Source organism: Chrysochloris asiatica, unplaced genomic scaffold (genome assembly GCF_000296735.1).
Source record: "Chrysochloris asiatica unplaced genomic scaffold, ChrAsi1.0 scaffold00046, whole genome shotgun sequence".
NCBI lineage: Eukaryota > Metazoa > Chordata > Mammalia > Afrosoricida > Chrysochloridae > Chrysochloris > Chrysochloris asiatica.
The window spans coordinates 17658272-17682670 of record NW_006408564.1 but is presented as its reverse complement, the minus strand read 5'-3'; the positions used below and the strand labels follow the sequence as shown (position 1 = coordinate 17682670).

The 24399-nt window shown below is 40.4% G+C and overlaps 1 protein-coding gene across 2 annotated transcripts; it reads left to right on the top strand.

Moving 5' to 3' along the window:
* Window positions 1–349: 349 nt before the first annotated feature.
* PSMD6 (proteasome (prosome, macropain) 26S subunit, non-ATPase, 6) lies at window positions 350–23355 on the top strand. Of its 2 annotated transcripts, none has more exons than XM_006862106.1 (8): window positions 350–666; window positions 1352–1557; window positions 3961–4106; window positions 4360–4579; window positions 4813–4921; window positions 16504–16672; window positions 22978–23055; window positions 23148–23355. In XM_006862106.1, exons 1-8 carry the CDS (start codon window positions 522–524, stop codon window positions 23242–23244), a joined length of 1170 nt encoding a protein of 389 aa, XP_006862168.1. In that variant the 5' UTR covers window positions 350–521; the 3' UTR covers window positions 23245–23355. The 2 variants fall into 2 exon arrangements, with proteins under 2 accessions (XP_006862168.1, XP_006862169.1); XM_006862107.1 differs by having other exon boundaries at window positions 522–549.
* The last annotated feature ends 1044 nt before the right edge of the window (window positions 23356–24399 follow it).

Here is a 24399-nt window from a genome sequence, read left to right as displayed (position 1 = left end):
CAACCCTGAATCTATTTTGAGACAATAAATCTTTCAGGGAGTAGAACGCCTCATCATATTCCAGTACAGCGATTGCTGGGTTGGAACTTCTGACCTTGAAGTTAGCAGTTCAGTGCTTCTCCTACAGCGCAACCAGAGCTCCTTTTTCCATAAAGATTGTTGCTTTTGTTGGTAAGTGCCATCGTGTCGATTCCGACTCATAGTGACAACCTTGGAAACTCTGGGGACAGTTCTGCTCAATTCTATAGTGTCCAACTGAGGTGAGAATTCAGTAGTGCGCTGCCGCAAGCAGCAAAGACCTCAAACGCCGCTTGTGGGCGCCAGAGTGAGTACTTATCTCAAGTGAGGCGCTGCCAGCAGTGGCCAGCAGAGGACGCTATCGGCGAGGGCGGAGCAGGGACCGGAAGTCGCGTCAGAAGCCGCCAGGCGCACTCGTACCGTGCCCCGGCTTCCGCTGCCGACGCAACCCGAGTTCCTCGCTGAGTTGCTGTTTTTCTTTATCTGCTGTTGCTGCCGTCAAAATGCCGCTGGAGAACCTGGAGGAGGAGGGTCTGCCCAAGAACCCCGACCTGCGCATCGCGCAGCTGCGCTTTCTGCTCAGCTTGCCGGAGCACCGTGGAGACGCGGCCGTGCGCGACGAGCTGATGGCGGCCGTCCGGGATAACAGTAAGGCCCGCGCGAGCGCCGAGTCAGCGGCCTAGGCCTATCCGGCGTTCCGGAGCCTGCGGGCAACCTCTCCCGCGGGACTCCGGACCCCGGGGCGCCCGTCTTTCGGGGTCTCTGACACCAGCCCGCCCGTCGCCTTCTCTTGCTTTGGGAGTGGCTGGAGGATCCCGAAATTACTCTGTTTCTCTAGTGGTATCTCTTTGTGGATACCACTTTGGTATCCTCTAGTGGGGAAAGCGCGGGGGAGATACTCGTTTGCACCGAGCAAGAGCTGGTTGACTGTGGAGCTCCGGACAGGCGGGGCCTGGGGTGTTTGGGCTCGGTGCCTTCAGGCCTTCCTCGCAGGGAAGAGCATTTAGCAGAATATATCTGAACGTGTGTGTGGACGGGTCTGTAATCCTTTTTAGCCGCGCACACGTCCTTGTGTGAAGACTTGGAGCAGGCTGCCTCAAGTCCAGCGGGGCCTTGGGAGGCGGAGAGGCTGATAGGATTGCCCCAGACCTCCCACCCGCGGAGATTGACCAACTGCCCCCTCTTTGCGAAGCACCAAGTTCTCTCCCATCCTGCCGGGGGATGCGTGGGGGACCTAGCAGTGTACGTGGGGGACAAGGTGGGTGGGTAGACGTTAATTGTAAGAGTACAAGAGGCCCCACTCATAAATCGCTTTCATCTTTCTTGCTTTCAGACATGGCTCCTTATTACGAAGCCCTGTGTAAATCCCTCGACTGGCAGATGGACATGGACCTGCTCAATAAAATGAAGAAAGCCAACGAAGAAGAGTTGAAACGTTTAGATGAAGAGCTGGAAGACGCGGAGAAGAATCTGGGGGAGAGCGAAATCCGAGATGCAATGATGACAAAGGCTGAGTACCTCTGCCGGATAGGCGACAAGGTAAGTGGAGATGGTTTTCCCTCGCTATTGTGGAAGCATTCCAGAGTAATAAAGTTAAAATTTGTTACAAATAACTTTTCTTTTGGAAAAAGTACAAAAGTATCTTGTGTGCATTGGAGTCTGCGCTGATAGTGACTTGTACAGGGTTTCCAAAGCTGTAAATACGGGAGCAGAAAGCCTTTTCTTTCTCAGTGGGCACAGAAAGTGGATTCAAACTGCTGATTAGTAACTCACTGCATTACCAGGGCTCCTTTACCTGAACTAAGAAATAAAGAAAAAGTTAATAAATGGTCTTGTCATGCTTTTTCTTTTCTTCCCCATCTCTCTCCATGCCAGAAAGCCCCTGGTGCATAAGCAGAATTGCTTTCCCTTTTTAAACGGTTTTTACAAAATTGGGACTGTCCTCTGTAGTTCAGTCAGTAGTTTCTCAGTTTACTTTGGTTAGAAAGCAGTGGTTTTGTTGCTTTTTAAAATTACTATGAAATGGAATGTTCTGTTATATGAAACACATTATAGTTTGATCCATTTTGTTCTCTTCCTCCCGGAGATAATCTTTTTAGTTCTTTAATTGTATGTGGCGTATGTGCCTATAGAAAATTGGTAGCGTGATTTTTTTTTTTTTTTAATAAATGGGATCATGTATACTGCTGTTGTCCTGTTCATCTTTTCTATTCAGCATTATCTTTCTCTGAGGGAGAAAGATGAATAAGGCTTTACAGTCAGGAAACTATACAGGGGCGCTTTGAGTTGGAACCAAGTTTGCAGCATAAAGCCACCAGTTTTATGTCTGAGAGATCATTCCATGTTAATGCATGTAGATCTTGTATGTTCTGGCTAACTGCTTCCTAATATTTATTCTATTGTTTGGTTTTGTCATAGTTTAGCCATGTAGCTACTGATGGACATATGAGAGGCTTTAAAACGTTCTTGGGAATATGGAATTAAAAGATAATGGAATTTTCGACAATTTTGAAGCCCCCTTGTATATTTTTTTCAGTATTTGTTGCTGTTTTAAACTGTTGTTTTGATGTCTCCTCTTGTGTTTATGCTAGTGTTTCTCTAGGGTATATTTTTAAATGTGACACTGCTAGGACTTCGTTTCATTTTTGAAGTGAAATGAACAGTTTTTATTTTAATTTGGATAGTTAAATTGTTCCCCATACTAGGCAGCTGAATTTAAACTCTGCCATCATGGTGTAAGAGGAATATCTGCCAGCATTGGTGGTGTTAAATACTGTCGAGTCAGTTTTGACCGGTTTAGACTGTAGCGACTGGTGGGTTTGAATCATCGGCTTTGTATCTCATTCCAGTGCGTATTCTGCCAGCATTGTTGTTGTTATGTACTATTGAGTCGGTTCTGAGTTATAGCAACCCTGTATAGGGTTTCCAAGCATCGGCTGGTGAGCTTGAACTGTATGGTTCAAATCGACCTTGCAGTCCAGCGCATTAATCGGCAGTGCCACACCAAGACTTCCAGTGACCTTGTATAGGGTTTCAAAGAAGTGCCTGGTGTGTTAGCAGTACACTTCCGATCCCATAGTGCCACATTGGACTCCTAAGTGGAAGATACTATTTAGAAATCAAGATATGAGTGCTAGATGTCATTGCTATCTTGTTTTTTTTGTTAAGTTCCAATTCATAGGGACCTTTTGTAGGGTTTCCAAAGAGCAGATGGCGATCTTGAATTGTGCCTGCCTTTGGTTCAAACTGACATTGTGGCCCAGCACATTAACTCATAACACCATGCCAGGACTCCCATTGCTGTCTTACTAGTCCTTTTTATGAAGTTTAAAGGCAAAACTAATAATTGTTAAGTGCCATCAAGTTGGTTGCCATTCAGCGACCTTGTATAGGGTTTCCGAGGAGTGTCTAGTGAGCTTGAGCTGCCGACCTTACAGTTCAAAATGACCTTGCAGTCCAGCGCATTAACCCACAGCGCCTAAAATAAACCCAGATACATACATAAACTACCCATGGTATATTCAGTATTCTTCACCAACACTGTGATATGTTGTTATTGTTTAGGGCCATCGAGTTAGTTCCCACTTGTAGCAACCATGTATGGGGTTTCCAAGGGGCAGCTGGTGAGCTTGAACTGCCAGAACTTTGAGGTCCAGTGCTTATCCTATAACACCACACCAGGACTCCAGTTAAACAATAGAAGTGTTTTATGCCATAACGATTTGAGATAGAATTATGTATTTAAATACTGGATTGTGTCCTAATGGTCAGTGTTAGAACAAGTATTTAAATATGATGTACTTTTTGTACTTAACAGTCTTCATTATTTAATGTTTCATCTCTACTCCAACTCTTTCCATCAGCTTTTACAAAAATTGCAGGCAGCTGATGGAACTTGAACCCTTTAGTCTCTTCTCACCTGGTTCTTGGTTCTTTTGATAGGAAGGAGCTCTGAGTGCCTTTCGCAAGACCTATGACAAAACTGTGGCCCTGGGTCACCGACTGGATATCGTGTTCTATCTCCTCAGGATTGGCTTATTTTATATGGATAATGATCTCATCACAAGAAACACAGAGAAGGCAAAAAGGTACTTGAGTTGATCATATTGCTTCTAAGTTATGCTATAAAAAAGAGATTAGTAGAAGAAATGTGCCTGTGTTGTTTATGGCTAGTAAATTTGGTCAAATTAACTGACATTTGCATTTAGCAAGTCTTTGAAAGAATATGTAGTAAAATAATTCCTTCTGGTGTAAGTTAACTACTCTGCAAACAACCCACATTTTTTAAAAAGTGGCGCTATCCATTTCCCGATTTTAATCTTACTGTTTTTGATTTTATAGCTTAATAGAGGAAGGAGGCGATTGGGACAGGAGGAACCGCCTAAAAGTTTATCAAGGTCTTTATTGTGTGGCTATTCGTGATTTTAAACAGGCAGCTGAACTCTTCCTTGACACCGTCTCTACTTTTACGTCCTATGAACTTATGGATTATAAGACTTTTGTGACTTACACTGTTTATGTCAGCATGATTGCCTTAGAAAGACCAGATCTTAGGGAAAAGGTAATGACTGAACTGTTAGTACTCATATTTAGTTCAACCCATGTTTTTTTATTTAAATACATAACAATCACAAAAGCATACCTTTTTTTTTTTTTTTTTTTTTTTTAATAGGTTTTTATCTTTTTGAATAAGACTGTTTGGTATCACTGTTTTTGAAAAATGGCTGAGCATTGACCAGTTCTTTTTGGTACAGTGACTATTCTTTCCATCTTTTTTTTTTTTTTTTTTCCTAGGTTATTAAAGGAGCAGAAATTCTTGAAGTGTTACATAGTCTTCCCGCTGTTCGGCAGTATCTGTTTTCACTCTATGAATGCCGCTACTCCGTGTTCTTCCAATCATTAGGTAAGGATAGAATTAATTACTCGTTCCTGTCAATTGTCTTCATGTGTATACTGATAACTTCACAGGATGTTTACAGATTTGAACAGTGTCCTGGGCACAGAGCCGTGGGCCTTTTATCATCATGGCTAAGCTTTTTCTCTGTTTTGTTAGGAATTCTGTGATGGAATTTTGAATCTTCTATCTGATTTAGAGAGAAGCTAGGCCCTTGAATTTGGAAATTGGATATTTTTTGTATAATAGCTAGTTTCTTTGTGTAATAGCTAAATAAATAGTTTAAATAGGTATGGGTTGAAAAAATAATCTATTAAAAATACTTGTGGTGTTTCTCTAAAGATAGTTTTTAAGTGATTCTTCCTGCACAAATTTGTTGAGTTTTTCTCTTATTTCCAGTTCTTCCTGGCTGTTTTGCGTTGTACAGATGATGACACATTAATAAGTTGGTAGAAGAATTAACTTCTATCAAGTTGACCCAAGGGTCCTGATTTCCCTAAAACTTAAATAATTTGGCTTCAATACCTTTTTTTGTTGGGCTTGGACATTTCAGAAGGTGAATGGTTTAAATATATTGCATTGAGGAGTTGGGGAAGGTGGTCTGAAAGCTGATAGTTTAAAAAACGGGCATGGTGGAGTGGCATCGTCTGACCTTCTTTGGTTTTTGTCAGGGGAAAGTATCATCCACTTCACATCAGCCCAAGTTTGGTTCTTATGAGACTTAAGGAATCAGGCATGCCTCCACCTTCCAACCTTCTTACAAATTCTGACACCCTACCACAGCAGGCTCGATAATTCGTTGCAATGGCCACAGAGATCTCAAACAACATACCAACATTCACAGGGTTTATTGGGGAACGTTCACAGGTTACAATTCAGTCTCATAAATGCTCAGGGCACAGTTCTCTCATTCAGGACAGCCTCTCCTGTGGCGTCTTTAATGCTCAGCCTGAAGTCGCTCAACTCCAGCTCTGTGGCTCAGCCTACCTAGTTTCTCAGTTACATGTCTGGAGGCATTCTTTCCACAAGTGAGCCTTCTGGCTTAAAGCCCTCAAATTTCATTGCTTGTTAAAAGCCCACGACTCTGTCTGGTGCTCTGGCTCTTGGTTTTGCTGCTCCTGTTGCTCCTCTGCCACTTTTCTGGTGTCACAACTCTGTTTCCTGGGTCACGGAGGCTCAGTGTATGGGTATTTTGGGGCCCAAAGGACATACACCGCTCCTGGCTCCTTTTCCTAAATGATAGTGAGATCCCCTTTCTGTTTCTGAGATGACTCATTTTATACACAGCAGGAGACAAAACTGACCAATTGCAATTAGCCATGATTTTAAAAAAAAATCACAGCTGAATTTCATAATCCATCAGCATCTTCCCCTACCTTCGTTTACCCATACCCATCAGGAAAAAGTCAATTGGTAGGAGTTACAAAGACTATGTTGACAAGAGACATTGGGTAATGTACCTCAATGATTGCACTACGATTTTAGTGATGCTTGGTCCTCATATAGTTACATTACATATTTATACTTTATGCATGTAAGTTAGGCTACTTACCTCATGTAATATGGGACCAGGATTTTCCAGGCATGATGAATTATTCACTTGGCCTTTCACTTTCTTGACATTCATGATAACTTTTGCACATTTGCTTGTATTTCTGAATTGCTCTTCTGCCTATTTTATGCTTAGAGATCTTTTTTTTTATTTTTGGAGATCTTGTTTGTCCCTCAGCCTTCCTTCTTTCCCTCAGTTGAAATGAATTCTTCTCTGCATTCTGAGAGACTTTATGACCTCCCTTTTTTTTTATTGAGATATAATTCACATATCACAAACTCACCCTTTTAAAGTGTACAATTTAGTGGTTTCACAAGATTTCATAGCTATCACCATTCTAATTGCAGAATATTTCATCAACCCAAAAAGAAATCTTGTCATAATAGAATGACTACCCATTAGTAGTCATTCTCCATGCTTCCCTTCAGTCAGCCCCTGGGGAATCACCAATCCTTTGTCTCTCTGGATTGCCTTTCTGGGTATTTCATGTAAGTAGACTCATACAATAAATAGGTGGCGTATTGTGCCTTCTTTAACTTTAATGTTTTCAAAGTTCTTATGTGTCAGAAATTCATTTTCTGATGGTATTCTATTGTATGGATATATCACAGTTTATCAGTTAATGGACAGTTGGGTGGTGCTGGCTAGCATGTGTTTGTGAGGACATGAGTGTTTATTTCTTTCGGGCATATACCTGAGGTTGGAATTGTTAGGTCTTGTACATTGTGAAGAATGGCCAAACCCTTTTTCATACTGGCTTGCATCATTTTCCATCCCCACAAGCATTGTGTGAGGGTTCTTATTTCTCCACATCCTCCCAATACTTGGCATTGGCTTTTTGATTGAAGATGTCCAAGTGGGAATGAGGGGAGCACGGTGGCTACATATGATAAGTGCTGGAATGCAAACCACAAGGTCTATGGTTCGAGCTCGTGAACTGCTTCTCAGGAGATAGATGAGGCTTTCTGCTTCTGCAAAGATTTTTCAAAAGCCTCAGAAATCCTAACGTCCTATACAGGGTCTCTGTGAGTCAGAACCGACTCAAAGGCACTTAACAAAATTGTGGGTGTGAAGTGGTATCTTGTTGTAGTTTTCATTCTCCTGAATGAACAGTTACGTGTTCTGAGGGGTAGCTATGCGAGTTCTGAGTGTTGGAATTGACTCGATGGCAGTAGCTATAAGTTCCATTTTAAAAACTTAGCAAATTGTTTTCCTCTGTATTCGTTTGTCTCTACCACTGATTAGAATTTTGGGGAGCACGAACTTGTGGTATTTAAAAAGTTCATTCCCTTTAACTTCTACTCCCCCCCCCCCACAAATTTTTGAAGCCCTCCTGTGAGTATTATTAAAATGAAATGATAATTTGTGTCTTTGGCAATGTTTACATAGCACATTAAGTTTCCCTTTGACAATTTTGACACAAATTAGTAAATGATATTAGTTACATTTTTCACATTCGTTTGAATTGTTTGTTCAGTTTCCAGGAGTATAGTTCCCTGCCACCTTATTTTATCATCTTTACTGTTAATTAAATGTTGGCCTTTTGGAATCATACAGGTTTTGTTTTTTTTTTAGTAGAGCACCAATCCAACAAGTAATATAAACCTGTATAATATACCACTCTGCTTTTCTGTTAGAAGGTGATCTTGGGATCATTTGGGTTCATTAATTACAGACGGCCTCAGGGCAGTAGTGTCAGGGAGCCCTCTGGCCTCAGGTGGTCCAGTTAGTGTGCTTTGTTCTATATTTTTCTTCCATTCCAATCTGCATCATTCTTCTGTGTTGCCTGTCAGATCGGTCAGGGCACCATCAAGTTGTCTCATGTCCGTTGAAGTTGTGACTTGTGTGGACTGTCAGCCTTGCATACACAAGGGGGTTTCAGAAAGTTCATGGGAAAAATCATGTATGTGTATACCTATACCCATAGCCATCCTTATGTGATCCTACACTTGTTTTTTACACTTTGTTGGATTTGTTGCCCTCTTCTACACAGGGGCTTCAAAAAGTTTGTGGGAAAATACCATTTTTTTTTTTTTTTTTCATTTCAATTTTTCCATGAACTTAACTGAATTCCCCTACTATCAGGGTAGTGTGGTGATTCTATCTAACTACTAGGTCAGCAGTTCAAGCCCACCAGCCATGAAACTTTGGCTCCTGCCAAGATTTACAGCCTTGGAAATCCTATACAGGGTTGCTGTGAGTTGGAACCGACTTGATTGCACTTAACAACATGTGTGTCCAATTCTTTGGTACAAGCATCCATTCTAATGATCTCTCCTCAGTGGCATCTTTTACTGTGGTCATTCTGTACTCCTGCATGCGTATTCACTGCCACTTTTCCTGTTACCAAAAGTAATACTTATGATCTAAATAAGTATTGCTTTTCCCTCTCTCCTCTTCCCCCAGATAACCACCACTGAACATTGGTCTCTTTATATGTCTGATTGTTTTCTGATAAAAGAGGGATTGTATAATGTTTTTCCTTATTTGTCTGATTTACTTCACTAAGCATTGTGCCCTCCAGGCTTCTTCATGTTATGTTTCATGAATTCATCATTGTTCTTTTTGGTTTCAGAGTATTACATTGTATGTATGTACCACATTTTGTTTATTTATTTGCTGATGGACACTTAGTTTTCCTTTTCTAGGGAGGCAGGGGAGTGAGGGTGGGTGGCTACTGGGAATAAAGCTGTAGCAAATAAAGGAGTGTATGTATCTGTTTGTGTCATGACTTTTAGGTCTCTAGGGTAGATCCCTAGCAGTGAGATTGCTGGATCATCGGGTAGTTCTGTTTCTGTTTGGTTGAGGAAACGTCATACTGTTTTCCAGTGTTTGTACCATTTTGCAGTCCCATCATCAGTGTATAAGGGTTCCTTTCATTTACATCTCTGATGGCTAATGATTGGGAGCATCTTTTCCTGTGTTCATTAGTTGTTTGGTATGTCTTTTGTGAAGGTTCTGTTATGTCCCTAGCCATTTTACAATTGAGTTGTTTTTTTGTTACATTATTGAAGTTTGCTGTAATTTTTGGAGATTAGATCTTTCTCTGATAGTTGTTTCCAGTGTTTTCCTCAAGTCTGTAGGTTCTCTTTTTATTCTTTAGATGAGCATGTTTATCTGTTTTGTCTTTATATGTGCATTTGTTAAGCTTGTTAACTATTTTTATAAAAATTTAGGTCCCATATTTTTTTGGAAGCAGACTTTATGCTTTTCTTTACTTTTGTAGTAGCCAGACACCACATCAGTACATAGCCTAGTACACAATTCTCTGTAAATGTCTGTTTTGTTAGTAACAAGAATTCAAAGGTAAAAATGCCATATTGTTGTTGTCATTTCCCACTCATAGTGACCCCATATAGAGTTTTCAAGCTATGGCTGGTGGGTTTGAACTGTTAACCTTGTGGGTTAGCAGTCCAGTGCTACCTAACAGCCCCACACTTGTTGTTATGTGCCATGAAGTCGGTTCCGACTCATAGGGACCCTGTACAGGGTTTCCAACGCTGTAAATCATACGGGAGCAGAAAGCCTCATCTTTCTCCCGCGGAATAGCTACTAGTTTCCAACTGCTGACCTGCAGTTCTCAGCCTAATTCGTAACCACCGCGCTACCAGAGCTCCTTTCAATGTCTCTACCCTCACTTTGCCTATTGTTAGGTGCTGTCTAGTTGGTTCCAGCTCATAGTGAGCCTGTACAGGTTTCCTCGCTAGCAACATTTCTGTTTGACACTTTTGGATAAAACTTTTTCTTTTTACCCAGAGTAGACATATACTTCCCAGTCATTTTAAATGCAGAAGACAGGCTAGTTCAATGATCTTATGACGTGGGCTCATTTATCATTTTCTACTCTAGTGAGACAGGAAGGACTGGGTTTTGTAAGATTTTGTTTCTCCAAATATTCACGGATTAGTCCTGGTGTGGTGCTGTAGGATAAGCATTGGGACTTAACAGCCACAAGGATGACAGTTCAAACTTAAGCTGCTTGTCAGAAATGCTACACAGTTGGAACCAACTTGACAGGACCACAATAAATATTCTTTGAAATATTTTAATTGAGAAAAAACCCACTTTTTCTATGTTGTTGTTCTGTGCCATGGAGTTGGTTCTGACTCATAGAGACACCATATAGGGTTTCCGAGGCTGTAAATCTTTACGGGATTAGAAAGCCTCATCCTTCTCCTGCGGAACAGCTGGTAGTTTCGAAATGCTGACCTTGTGGTTTGCCACCTGATTCGTAACCACTATGCCACCAGAGCTCCTTTTCTGTGTAGTAACTGTTTATTAAATTAAGAAAGCGAAAGCATTGTCAGCACCCCCAGGAAAAAGCAGCAGACATGTATGTACACATTTACTCCAGAGAGAACGATGTCACGGTTTTGTTTAGGATGCCTCCTTCCAAATGTTTCATTCATTTTATAAGCACCGTAAAACAAAGGAAAACCCAGAACACATGAACACCAAGATTGCACATGCCCATGGACAAGTTTCAAACAGTCCAGTAAAGTGACTGTTTGCTGTGTGACCTTTGCAGCAATTGCTATCGTCAGTGAGAGTGTCCTTCTGAAGCACAAGTCTGTAGAGATACAAGCATTTACTATCTTCCAACGTATTTATGTTTTCTAAGTAGCTTTTTGTCCTTCATGGCGTAGTGTAAGTATCTTTTTAGTCAGTACATAAGTCGGTATTTTCTAAATGGCTGCCATGTACTAGAACGTATTGTGGTAAATTGAACAGGTGTAGAGTTCCATGGAACTTCTAGTTATTCCTTTTTAAAGGACTTTGAAGTGTTTGAATGTGCCATGGTGGTTTTATTATCTGTGAAAATGCTCTTTTAATGCTTAATAATCTGTGGTCTCCTTGTTGGCAAATCAGGTGTCTCCTTGCTCAAGTCTTACTGCTGTACATTGACTTTATTTGGCATCTTGCCATAACCTCTCAACCTATGCTTTTGCTTGTACAGCGCCACACTCTGGTTTTCTGTGGCCCATCCTTGGCCTTTCTTAGGTTTGTCAGTAACTGACTGCCTCAGGCTAGATCATGGCCCTTGTTTCTGTCTTTATTTTCTCACCACATACACCTGAATGACATTGATCTTCAGTCTCAGAATTGTCATAGAGCACCAAACCTCTGTAAATGTCTCCTTGGTATTGTCACTTGAGTGTCTTAATGGGTGAAACTTAAACACTGCCAGCGCATTCTGGAATATTAGCCTTTTCTCCCCTGCCATCCCCCTCCCCCCCTCCCTCAAAATGAAAAAGAAAAAAAATGTATGCTCCTTTTCTGGGAATTCTCATTTTGCACAAGTCAAAAACGTATTGTTGTCTCCTTTCTCTTTTACCATCTACATCCTTATAGCTAGCTGTCTCTGGTACATTCAGAATCCGTGGTCCTTTCTCTCCTGTGATTACCCCATGCTCTTCATCATGCACATTGCTGTATGCCTCCTGCTCTCTGGTTGGTGGGCCTCCCGGTCGTTCTACCCTGCCCTTTTATTTTCGTCACCGAACGCGTCATTCTTTCAAATTGTGTTTTACCAGCGGGCTTCAAAAGCTTCATAGACAGAAGGAATGAAAAGATAACAGATGAGTTTTTCACAAACATTTTGAAGGTCCCTGTCTCCGTGGCATCTAGAATCATGTATTTTTTTGTTTACTGCTATATCCTGTCTAGAGAAGTAACATATAGTTATCACTCTGGAAAATAATAACTACTTAAGAATTATTGTGGACATTTTAGTTTTGCATTCATCTTTCTAATGGTTTTGTAAGAACTTATTATAGCTTCTATGTTACAAAAAGCAAGGCTTATAATGTTATGCTACTTCTAGTTGTTAAGTGTCATCAGTTAGGTTCCAACTCAGTGACCTTCTGTATGTAGGGTTTTCAAAGAGCGGCTGGGGAATTTGAACTGTTGACCTGGTGGTTCAACAGACTTGGAGGTTTAGTGTTTATCCGTAGCATAACATTAGGAAATTTTCTTACAATACTTAAAGGCATCCAAAGTGGGTGATGTCAAATAGCTGAGTGCTTCCTAAGTGGATGGGATGCTAGCACTCTATAAACCGCACTTCTGGCTCCCTCATTGAAGGCATGACACGATAGGGCAGTAAGAAATTATTGACTTCTTTGACTCCTTAACTATTGGACTCAATCAGATTAGTTTTAGTTTGTAATCTCTTTTTATTTATTTTTATTTAAGGTTTTTATTGTGGATTGAGTGTAAATTTACAGGGCATATCATTAGTTTTACATTCAACAAATCATACACCTTGTTTCCTTACAATGATTATAATCCCTTCCATGTACCATCAGTTAACAGTATTTCCCTCTATCCACTTTAGGTTTTTGAAAACAAACCAAAAAAAACCACTCAGGCATACATAATAATTTATTTCTCCAAAGAGCACATTCAGCAAGTCTGCCTCCTGGCCACCAGCTGTTAGTCCTTCTTGTCTCAGTTCATGAATCTAGAGTGCTCAGCCACTCCCCCTCTCCATGCCCCCATCTTTGCTCTATCTGTGGTGCTGCTGCTTCTCTGGATAAGGTCCCACATTCTGCTTGTGCGCTTCTCTCTTGATGGTCCTAGGGTCCTCTGTTTCTGGACTTTATGATTAACCACTCCCCTGTTTTGTTACAAAACTTCTACCTTTAGAATTGTGACAGTCACAATTAGTCATTATAACAATTATTCACTATTGAATCTTATCCCCATCTCTTTTCACTAGACCCATCTAGACAAGATGACAGCTATTCACTGGGACACTTTCTTTCCCCCCATACTCTTAAACTAAACTCCCTCTTGAAACGGTCACTTTGTGCCTTTATTGCCCCCTCTTTTTAGGTAGCCAATGTCTAAGTTGCCCATCCCTATCTAACCTGTGCACAGAGGGGATAGCATTGATACTTGATGTGAAGATTCTTTCCCTCTGTTGGTATTTAGAGTAACTACCGCTCTTTGAGTATAGGTCAGGTTCATCAAATTGTAGCAATTCACCCTTGTTTCCTTTACCACCCCACCGCCTCTCCAAAAAAAAAAAAAAAAATTTTTTTTTTTTTTTTTTCAATATTCCTCAGACAAAAGGGTACTGTATGCAAGTTTGGGTGTTCTTGTGCATCTCCCCTCAGTTGCTATCAGCTGGATGCTTCACTCTCAGCTCTAGCTCTCTGTGGCTAAATTGTTGTCCAAGTCTCGCCACACTTTGGACCAACCAGCCCTTCCTCTTCTCTCTGTCATCTCCAGGACAACGGGATTCAATGGACTGGGGTTGAACTCAGCCCATTTCGTCATTGCTGTCTTTCCGCCTCTTCCACTCACCAGTACACTAATGTTAATGTGGTCGCTAGCAAGTTTCCTGTCTGTGTATTCCCTTTGAGTTTCAGTCTTAGTGGGGAGTTCGTCCTGAAGACACTTGATTGCTAGCCTTGATGTCTTCCTGGTGAGCAGATTGCTTAATTCTTGTAGTAGCCAGTCATGCTGACATTTTTGTTTGGGGTTTTTCCTGATGATCTTTCTTTGAAGATATATCTTCTGTCACTGTAGCTGTTCCAGTCTGCTTGTCCTTTCTAGTGGGAATGTACCACCTCATAAGGTTCTGGATGGGACTCAGGATTCCACCTAAGGTCCTATACTTTTGAGGCCTATTTCACTGGGCAAGTTGTAGAGCCCCTTTTAGGTATTCCAATCAGTTATAGGCTGAAGACAGGCTCAAAAGTTTTCTCTAATTATGATTCCCAACATTCCTTTCTATCCCACTCAAGTGTCTATTTTACAGTAGTAGGCAAGAGAAACTAATATTCATAAGGCAGTCAAGGATTTTAGTATTTTTTCCCCTCTTCTAGCTATACCTAGGATCCCTGTATCCCAGAGCCCTGTTGTTCTATAAGGTTGAGTATGTATCACTATTTACCTCTGTCCCACTAGGCCATGCATACCTGTCTCAGTGTCCCCCTATCTATCTTGTTCTTCTGCCTCCTCCTCACTTTTTGTATTGCCCTCCCCAACAGCCAAACTAAACCCCCCACCCCAACCCCATTGTGGTTACCTTATATTCCATTAGTTCTACCCTCCATTTAAGACAGTCTATTTTATCCCATAATCTACCTGTCCTTCCCACCACCTGGATCTTTGTTACTCTGTGTTTACGTTTTTTCACATTGTAATTGTTTTTTGACCATAGACTGACCTCCCAGATCCTCTGTTCTTGACTCTTACATTTGTCGACTGAGTTCAGGGTGATGCTGCCACCTACTTCATTCTGTAGTTGTCTATTCTTGTTGGTTCTCAGTCCACAGAACTTCCTTTAGGATGTTTTCCATAGCAGGGTTGACTTTGGCAAAATCCCTTAGCTTCAGTTTATCCTGGAATGTTTTGATTACACCATCATATTTGTTGACAGCTTTGCTGGGTAGAGGATTCTTGGGTGGCAGTTTTTTTCTTTCAGGATTTTTTATATGTCTCCCCATTGCCTTCATGCCTACATGGTTTCTGTTGAGAGATCCAAGCTTAATCTGATTTGCTTGACTTTGTATGTTACACTTGTCTTTTCCCTAGCTGCTTTCAAGATTCTGTCCTTATCCTTGATTTTGGAGAGCTTGATTATTATATGTCTTGGAATAGTCTTTTAGGGTCTACCCTTTCTGGGGTTCATTGAGCTTCTTGAATGCTTATCTTTTTACTTTTCAGGATACTAGGAAATTTTTCTTCTAGAAGCTCTTCAACTATCTCCTCTGTGGACTTTTAATTCTTAAGTTATTCCTCTTCATGTTGTCCAACATGAATCTTAGGTTTTCTTCAGTTTTTTTTATTATCCTTTTTTGTGTTTGCTCTTCTATCTTAGTAGTGTTGAGAGATTTATCTTCTAGCTCACTAGTTTTAGCTTCTTTCTATCTATTCAATTCTACTCCTTTGCCCTTTCAGTATTGTCCATTTCTGATATTCTATTATTAATTGTTTAGACCACTTTCTGTAGGTTTTGAATTGTTTCTAACGCTGTATCTATGTTATTTGATTGTTCCTGTAGCGCTTTCCTGACTTATTTTTCTCAATTTCATTATATAATGTCTTGATACATTTTATAATCATTTTTCTGAATTCCTTCCCAGGCATTTCCAGAGCCTTCCCATGTAGGTCTTTGTATGGAGTGTAGGTCTACATCCAGCTCATTTGCCTCGGTCACTTTATCTCATTTCTGGATGTGTGTAAATATGGTCATCTGCTTCTGTTTTTTAGGCAAATTCAGGGGTTATCTCTGGACTTAAGTTAGATGGGTGTGTATTTTGGTATTTTTTTATGCTTTCTGATTGCCTCCAGGTAGATATGATCAGGAAATGGGCTTTCCTTTTCACTCTTCTTCTTGAGAAATTTCAAGATGCCACTGTTGGTCATTTTGACGTCATTTAGGATTTAATTTTTGGCCTGTTTCCATTTTTGTCTGCTTGTCCCACTCCACAATTCCCGATCAGGCCTTTTTGCTAGTTATAAACAGTTCAGGGCCAGCTGTGGCTGTTTGGTTCTAAGTGGAAACTGTCTCTTTAAATTTCGAGGAGATCTGTGTGCATGCGTAGTACAACCATCTGAGGGTGGGGCTGGGGCGTCCACTAGCTCAAGCACCCCTATAGTCATTAGAACGGAGGTGTGCAGGCAGCAAGGGACCAATGAAGAGATACCAGAAGAAAAGAGTGTCCACACCTTTATATCCATGGTTCTGTCAGGCGTCCATGGCTGCTCTGATCCATCTCCCGCTTGGTCTCTCCCAAGATGGCGGCTCTGGGGGCAGCTGACTGTCTTGAATTAGAAAGCACTGGATTTCTTGCTTCTGCCACAAACTCCCCTAGCTGTAAGCCTTCCAACCTTCTAAATATTCCTTTATATGTGGTTCAGAGTTCTGGGACCATCCCCTGAGCCTGCTTGGTCAGGTATTCTGTGTTGTTGCCGACGGAGCTCCTCACTGCACTTCCACCTGATGCGCCATCTTATTTGTTCTCTAAGTTTGTAATCTCTTAACCTGAAAGATTCTTATAATTTTACATGTTTTTCATTGTAGCTATTGTGGAACAGGAAATGAAAAAGGATTGGCTGTTTGCCCCTCATTACCGATACTATGTCCGAGAAATGCGGATTCATGCCTACAGCCAGCTGCTGGAGTCTTACAGGTCACTAACTCTGGGCTATATGGCAGAAGCCTTTGGTGTTGGCGTGGAATTCATTGATCAGTAAGTTTTAAGTAATTTTATGTTAATTTGTTTAAGTCTTCTTTCTCTGTTGCACCCTTCAATTTTAAAGAAAAAAGTAACTACTAAGGATTTTTCACTAATATTATCAAAACAGACTAACAATCTGTCATCTCTAATTACAAGAGGTAGGGAAATTGGTTGTAGAGAGGTTAAATGATTTTCTATTATGTAAGTCATTGCTGCTCCTCAAAAACCCATAAAACCCTATACAAGTCTATGAGTCGGGACTGACTCAGTTAACAACACAGGTTATTTAGATCAGCTGTTCTTACAAGTAGTGTTCTGTTAGTTAGTTCTTTGTGGAGCATATTACACCATTGCTTTGTTACTATCTCTTGACTTATGTTTTATATTGGATCATAGTTCCCTTGATACTTCTGATACTTGTAGGGTGCTGCTGCAAAGCTACTCAAACATGGAACTTTTAGCACTCAACAAATACTGAGCTGTTAGTGTATGTTTGACACCATCTTAAGTAGGGAAGAGATGAAGAGATGACAAGCAAAAAACACCAAGATAATTTCAGCTAAGAGTAAATAAGACTTTAGAGATGATTGTGCTGCAGTGTCACAGGATACTACTACCTTAGGTATAAGGGGGCATTGAAAAAGGTCGTGGAAAATTTCGATTATCTTTTAATTCAGACTTTTTGAATCTGTCTTGTAGGACATGTCTGAGGAGATGAGGTGGGCTTAGAAATATAAACAGAGAAAATCAGTTATATAGAGTTCTTAAAAGGGCTGGGTGAGGATTGGAAGTGTTGAGGTTGGAGAGTTGTTAGGGCCTTGTGGGCTTGTGGTATGCAGATTGGCTTTTAAATTCAGTGCAGTGGGAAGTCATTGGAGAATTGTAAGCATAGCGTGACATGGTTTCCAGGATAGGAAGGAAACAGTTGGGCTATTCATTAGCTCCTGGAGGAGGTGTAATGGGGACTTGGGGGAGACATTTGTTATTGTTGTTAGGTGTCATCGAGTTGGTGCTGCTGACTCATAGCGATGTTATGCATAGCAGAACAAAACACTGCCTGATCTTGGGCCAACCTCACTATCGTTGCCACACTTGAGTCCACTGATGCTGCCACTTGGCGAATCCATCTCATTGTGGGTCTTCCTTTTTTTCTCTGACCCTCCACCTTGCCAAACATGATTATCCTTCTCCAGCAACTGGTCCCTCTTGACAATATGTCCAAAGTATGAGAGACGATGTTTGGCCATCTTGGCCTGCAAGGAGCACTCTGGCTATACTTCTTCCAACACAGATCTGTTGATTCTTTTGGCAACCCATGGCACTTTCAATATTCTCCTCCAACACCACAACTCAAAAGCATCAGTTCTTCTGTGGTGTTCCTTATTCACTGTGCAGCTTTCACATGTATATGAGGTCAGATGCATGTTAGTCTTCCAGCTGACATCTTTGCTCTTCAACATTTCTAAAAAGGTCTTGTGCAGCAGATTTACCTAATGCAATACGACATAAACATGTAGAAGAGGTAATGTGTGAATCATAGTCTACTCAGCCACAGATTTGGTGTTTTGGTTTTATGTGGTGTCTAGATCAGTAGTTTCCAAATAGTTTTCACTGGTTCATATTGTCCTTTCTTCTGTGTTAACATTTGGCTATATTGGCTTCATCACACATCTGTTAAGTCAGATTTTTTTTCACCACAGTTCAAAATTTCATTTCAACCACCACTATCAGGAGACCTCAGAAAGTTCTTGGGCAAATTTCATTATCTTTTAATTTGATTTTTTCACAAGCTTTTGAAGCCACTCATAGATTTCATCTACCAAAACAATTCACATACCAATATTTATTTACGGCTTTGTTTTTTAGGTAAATTTTATACTCACCGAATGTAATTTTTAAGTATAACCCAAACATCTATCAAATCGTGGAACATTCCCATCATGAGAAATGCCCTCATTCTCTTCCTTAGAATCTGCCTCAACTAGAATTCTGATAGTGTAGTGCTTACGAATTGGGCTGTTATCCTCACAGTCAGTAGTTTGAAACTACCAGCTGTTCTGTGGAAGAAAGATGAGACTTTCTGCTCCTGTAAAAATTTACAGCTTTGGAAATTTTGGAAACCATGTACAGGTTTGCTATGAGTCAGAACCACCAACTGCTCCAGAAACCCTTTGCAGAGTTGCTGTGAGTCAGAACTGACTCGGTAGCGCTTAGCAACAACTCATATAGAACTCTGGTTTTGTGTTGATTCATCTCTGAATTGCACTGGTCTGTGAAATCCAAATTTGGTAACTTTAGCCCAAGAGGTTGCTTATTGGCATCGCGGATGGCACTTTCACTAATTAGCTGTGTGCCCATTGTCAGTTTCTGTCCCTTCGTATAACTGTGATGTGCAGGTGATAAGAGCCTTGCTGTTTAGGAGCAGTGAGACTCAAATTGTGGTTGAGAAGATCTGCACTAAATTAGGAACATGTTCGTTACACACAGCAGAATTCTTTAAATCATTCTGTGGACATTCAAGTTCCAGGTAAGGTGGTAGGTTGCAAGTAGTGTTTGAAGTGTTACTTCCTCCTTGTTTGAGACTAGTCTTAGAAGCAAAGAATGCACTGTTGAGCTCTACGTGTTAGTTACTAGGGAACAGATGTAAATATTACTGTTCACATGTTTTAAGGGTTAGAAATCATTTTTATTTGGTGGATTTTTTTTATACAGAAATACTAAAGACTGAGGATTTGTCTGGCTTGATTGGCAAACATAAGGAGATGCCAGAATATTAGTTTGGATCCAAAGTTGGGGATGCTAACTTAGGGAGCCAGTTAGAGTTTCGTTGTCTTAACCAGGAAATTGCATCGATTGTTCTTGGTGCACACAGTACAGAATAAACGTAATTATGAGCCATTATTTAAATGCCTTGGAAATTGACAAATGCACAAATAACTTCTTGTATTGAAAAAGGCTTAGAGGGAGAGAGAGCACACACAAATGTAAGGTGCATGTTTGAAAAACAGTCTAGTTGGACTAGATGGAGTGTGTAGCGGTATACATAGGGAAGTGCAAGAGATAACTGGAAAGAAGTCAGGTTGGATTGAAAGAAATGTCTTACAGATTAGACTAAGGACTATCAACCTTGTTGGGAATCTTTCTGGTAGCATAGCAGTGGTTTACAAGTTGTGCTACTAACTGCAGGGTTAACCGTTACAGCCTTGAAAACACTCCTTGTTACAGGGCTGCTGTGAGTCGGAACAGACTCCACAGCACACAACCACCAGGCAAGGGTGAGTGAAAACCTGAACTAGTTTAGTTTGTTGATAGTGAGAATGGGAAGCAGCCAAGTTCTAGAACAGAACAGCAGGGGCATTTTTTTGTTAAGACTGATGGTCATTTCCACAGTGTGCCTCTGGCCTTCTTTTGACTGATGATAAGGGGCTTTACCGTCGTCTCTTTCCGCAGATGTAGTCTTATTTGATTTCTATGAATTCCATGTGTATAGTTGTCTCTTATGCTGTCTAAAGAAGGTATTTGAAATGAACAAATCATTGGTTTTGCAGAATTCTATCACGGTTCTCCAGCATCATTTCCAAGGCCTTATTTTCCAACTACTGATCCTTCCTCTTTGCTCCCAATCACCAGTAATGAGCAATACATCTTGATTGCATGTTTGATCAATTTCAGATGGAAGAAGTTGGTAGAATTCTTCTATTTCATCCTCACTGGCTGTAGTGGTTGGTCCGTAAATTTGAATAATAGTGATATTAACTGGGCTTCCCTGCTGTCATAGATAGAGAGCATTGTACCTCATGAATAATCTGGATATGTTCTTTTTGGTGATGAATGCAACACCATTCCTCTTCAATTTGTCATTCCCGGCATAGTGGTTGTCAGATTCAAAATTGCCAGTACCAGTCCATTTCAGCTCACTAATGCCTAAGATAAGGAGCTCTCTGGTAGCGTAGTGGTTACAAATTGGGCTGCGAACCTCAAGGTCAGCAGTTCCAAAGAATCAGCTGTTCTGAGGAAGAAAGATGAGGCTTTCTGTTCCTGTAAAGATTTACAGCCTTGGGAATCCTGTACAGGGTCGCTATGAGTCGGAACCGACTCCACAGCACATAACATTTAATTTTTGACAACTTCCAGCGTTCCCAGAGTCATATACTTCATACATTCCATGTTCCGATTATTAATGGATGTTTACAGCTGTTTCTTTTCATTTTGAGTTGTCCCCCATCAGTAAATGAAGGTCCCACGAGCTTAACTCAAGTCTCATTTAGAGTGCCTTCCAACATGTGGGGCTCATTTTTTTCCAGCACTATACCTGACAGTGTTTCTCTGCTATTCCTAAGGTTTTCAGTGACTAAATAAGTATTTGGAAGTAGTTAGTCACTCTACCTAGCCTTTGTCTAGAAGCTCATCTGAAACCTGTCCACCATGGGTGACCCTGCTGGTATTTAAAATACCAGTGGCATAGCTTTCAGAATCATAGCAAGTCTCCTAAGACTGTAAGCTTGATTGTCAACAACTAAGTTCCAGAATAGAACAGCAGGGGGCGTTCTTTTGTTTCATGTCACTTTTAAGTCACATCAGTGCCTTTCTCTTGCTGCCTCGTCATCTAGTTCTTAGATTTTAAAGAATGTTTTCTTCCTCATCTGAAGAAAATAAAAACAAGTCCACAAGAGCCAAAATATGACCTTGAATATATCCCACCTGATCATTTGAAGAACAGATTTGATACATTAAACACTAAAGACCAGAGACTACAAGAGTTGTGGAATGACATCAAGAACATCATATATGAAGCAAGCAAAAAATCAGTGAGAAGACAAGAAAAAAGGAAAAGGTCAAAATGGGTGTCAGAAGAGACATTGAAACTTGCTTTCCAGCATAGAGATACTAAAACGAATATACAAAGATCTGGAATCAGAAAATTAAAAAGGAAGAACGTGCTCAGCATTTCTCAAGCCGGGGGAACTGAAGAAAAAAATTCAAGCCTCAACTTTCGTTATTGAAGGATTCTTTGACCCCCAATGAGATGGACTGGCCAAGCATGACAACGGTAGTGAGGTTGGCCCAGGATCGTGCAGTGTTTCGTTCTGCTGTGCATAATAAGGTCGCTATATGTCGGTACCAACTCAATGGCACCTAACACCACCACCACCACCAAGGACATGGAGAAATTAGAGCCTTCAACTATTGCTGGTGGAATTCCTCAAAAAGGTAAACATAAGATTACCGTGTGACACAGCAAGTCTCCTCTTCAATATGTACCGGCAAGTACTGAAATCAAGAATGGTTAAGTGACCTCATGTAGGTTCTGACTGATCGTGACCCTGTCGTAGGGGTTTCCCAGGAGGGCTGGTGATTTTGAACCACTGACCTTGTGGTCTAATGCATTATATACAAAATACCAGGTATTTTAACACTAGTGTTCACTACAGCACTATCTACAACAGGCCAAAGGTGAAAGAAGCTTAAATGTTTATCAACAGAAAAATGGATGAACAAAGTGGTATATATACAAAACAACTTAATTTCCCTTTTAGGTTATGTTCTAGAAGCTTTCTTGTAAATTCTTTGGGGTCATTTTTTGTGGAAAAGCAATGTTTCTTCTTTACCAGTTTGGATGATGGTATTTCTTTTTGTTGCCTAATTGTATTCTTTGATGGAAATTCACCACTAATGCTTATTTTTATTTATTGATATATACAAGAGAGCAGGAAAAATGGAATTAAAAGATATGAGGAAACCAATTCCTTTATATAGTGTGTTACTTAACATACTTCTATCAGTGATGAGGTTTGTGTTATTGTGTGTGCCCTTAAGTCCTTGGAAGGGAAAAACCTGCTGGCAGCTCACTACCTTGTGGACAAGACTCCTCCACAAGGCTGCCGAGCTCCAGAAAGACTGCAGTGGCCAAGTCCACGAGCTCACTAAACTCCACCACATACTGCTTCGCATTCAGGGGCCTGTAGCATTTTGAAACCCTGAGAGTTACTTGCTCCTTAAACTTTACATTGAAGGAAACTGGGCAATTTATTAGTTTTATATAACTTTTCCCCTTAGTATGAATATAACTAAAAGATATAAAAAAATTTTTCAGAAGTATCTATTTGTATTTTTTTTTAAATGTTTGATACCTTTGTTCCATCTGCATATAAACTTTTAGGGACCTCGATCTTTGTGGCTAATCCTGCGAAATCATCAAGGATGATCTTTGAGCTCAGACATGTAAAGTACTGTTGATAACACACTCAGTGTAGTTCACAGTTCTCTAAGAATTCTCTCTAGAACTAACACTATCCTACTTTCCCTCCTGTCATCAGGGAACTCTCCAGGTTTATTGCTGCTGGGAGACTGCACTGCAAAATAGATAAAGTGAATGAGATTGTAGAAACCAACAGGTAATTGAATCTTGTTATCATTTGTTCCTCAGAATAAGAGACATTCTTTTTAAAATAGATTAGATCAGCTATGTTTTTTTTTTTTTTTGTAGACCTGACAGCAAGAACTGGCAGTACCAAGAAACTATCAAAAAAGGAGATCTGCTATTAAACAGAGTTCAGAAACTTTCCAGAGTAATTAATATGTGAAACCATGTAAACAAAGGATTTCCTTCAGAGATAATTATTTCGAATTTTTATAGCTTCCCTATGTTTCCAGCTCAACGGCATAAAATAAATAACTGCACTGCTGTTTCTGTCAGTTTCACTACTTAAATCTATAAAGGTAAGTGCAGTAATGGTTGATTGTACTTCATGTGAAAACTATTCTTAGTGTAATAGTTCAATTCAGAGGCTATATGAATGAGGTCAGAATATTACAAATGCCCATTAATTCCATTTTTCCAAAACTTTTTTGAAGCCACACATAAAACAGCCCAAGTTATACACAGAAAGTGAAATGTGAAATTAGAATTTTCAAAGCCATTCTCACTAAACACAAATATGAACGCACTTCTAAAAGTTTTAAGCAAAAGAGTGACCCGAATGTTTTGATCGAAGTTAAATGGAGTTCAAAGGAAGGGAATGATCTATTAATAGGAGAGAACATACATGAAAAAAAATGATACAATTCAACATTTGTTCCTGATCAGAATTAAAAACCCATGATTAGGACAGGAATTATACCAGATTGGAAAATCAAACCTTAATAACAAATAGCATACTTACCTTTAAAGTCAAGACAGTGGCTGTCGTCAGCATTGTACTGGCAGAGGGACCGTCAAAGGCCATGTGGCAGAGCTGTACGCACTGAATGGTGGATAAAGAAGTTGTTTAAGTAAGTAAGATACTGGATATTAAGAAATCCCACCTATGTTTCTGGACTCCTGGTGTGTTGTGGGATAAGCACTGGATTGCGACAATGTCTAGGGTTCAAACCCACCAGCTGCTCCTTGGAAATCCTACAACTTAGCGGCACTTCGTCACCACCACCTATGTTTCTGAAAGTGCTCCATAAAACCTTAATGTTTAGTGCCATAGTGACCCTTTATAGGGCTTCCAAGGAGCAACTGGTCAGTTTGAATCACCAGCGTTGGGATTAGTTCAGTGCTAATCCTCCAGTGCCACAATTAGTTTCTTGAAAAAAAACTGTGAATAAAGGACAGTTTAAAACAATCTTTGATCCTAAATATAGTGACGGTCGCTTTCATTTACACAAACATTGAATCCATTAGGTGGTCACTGAGAACTTATTGTGGTGGTGGTGTGCCGAGTCTGTTCTGACTCAGTGACTCTATACAGGAT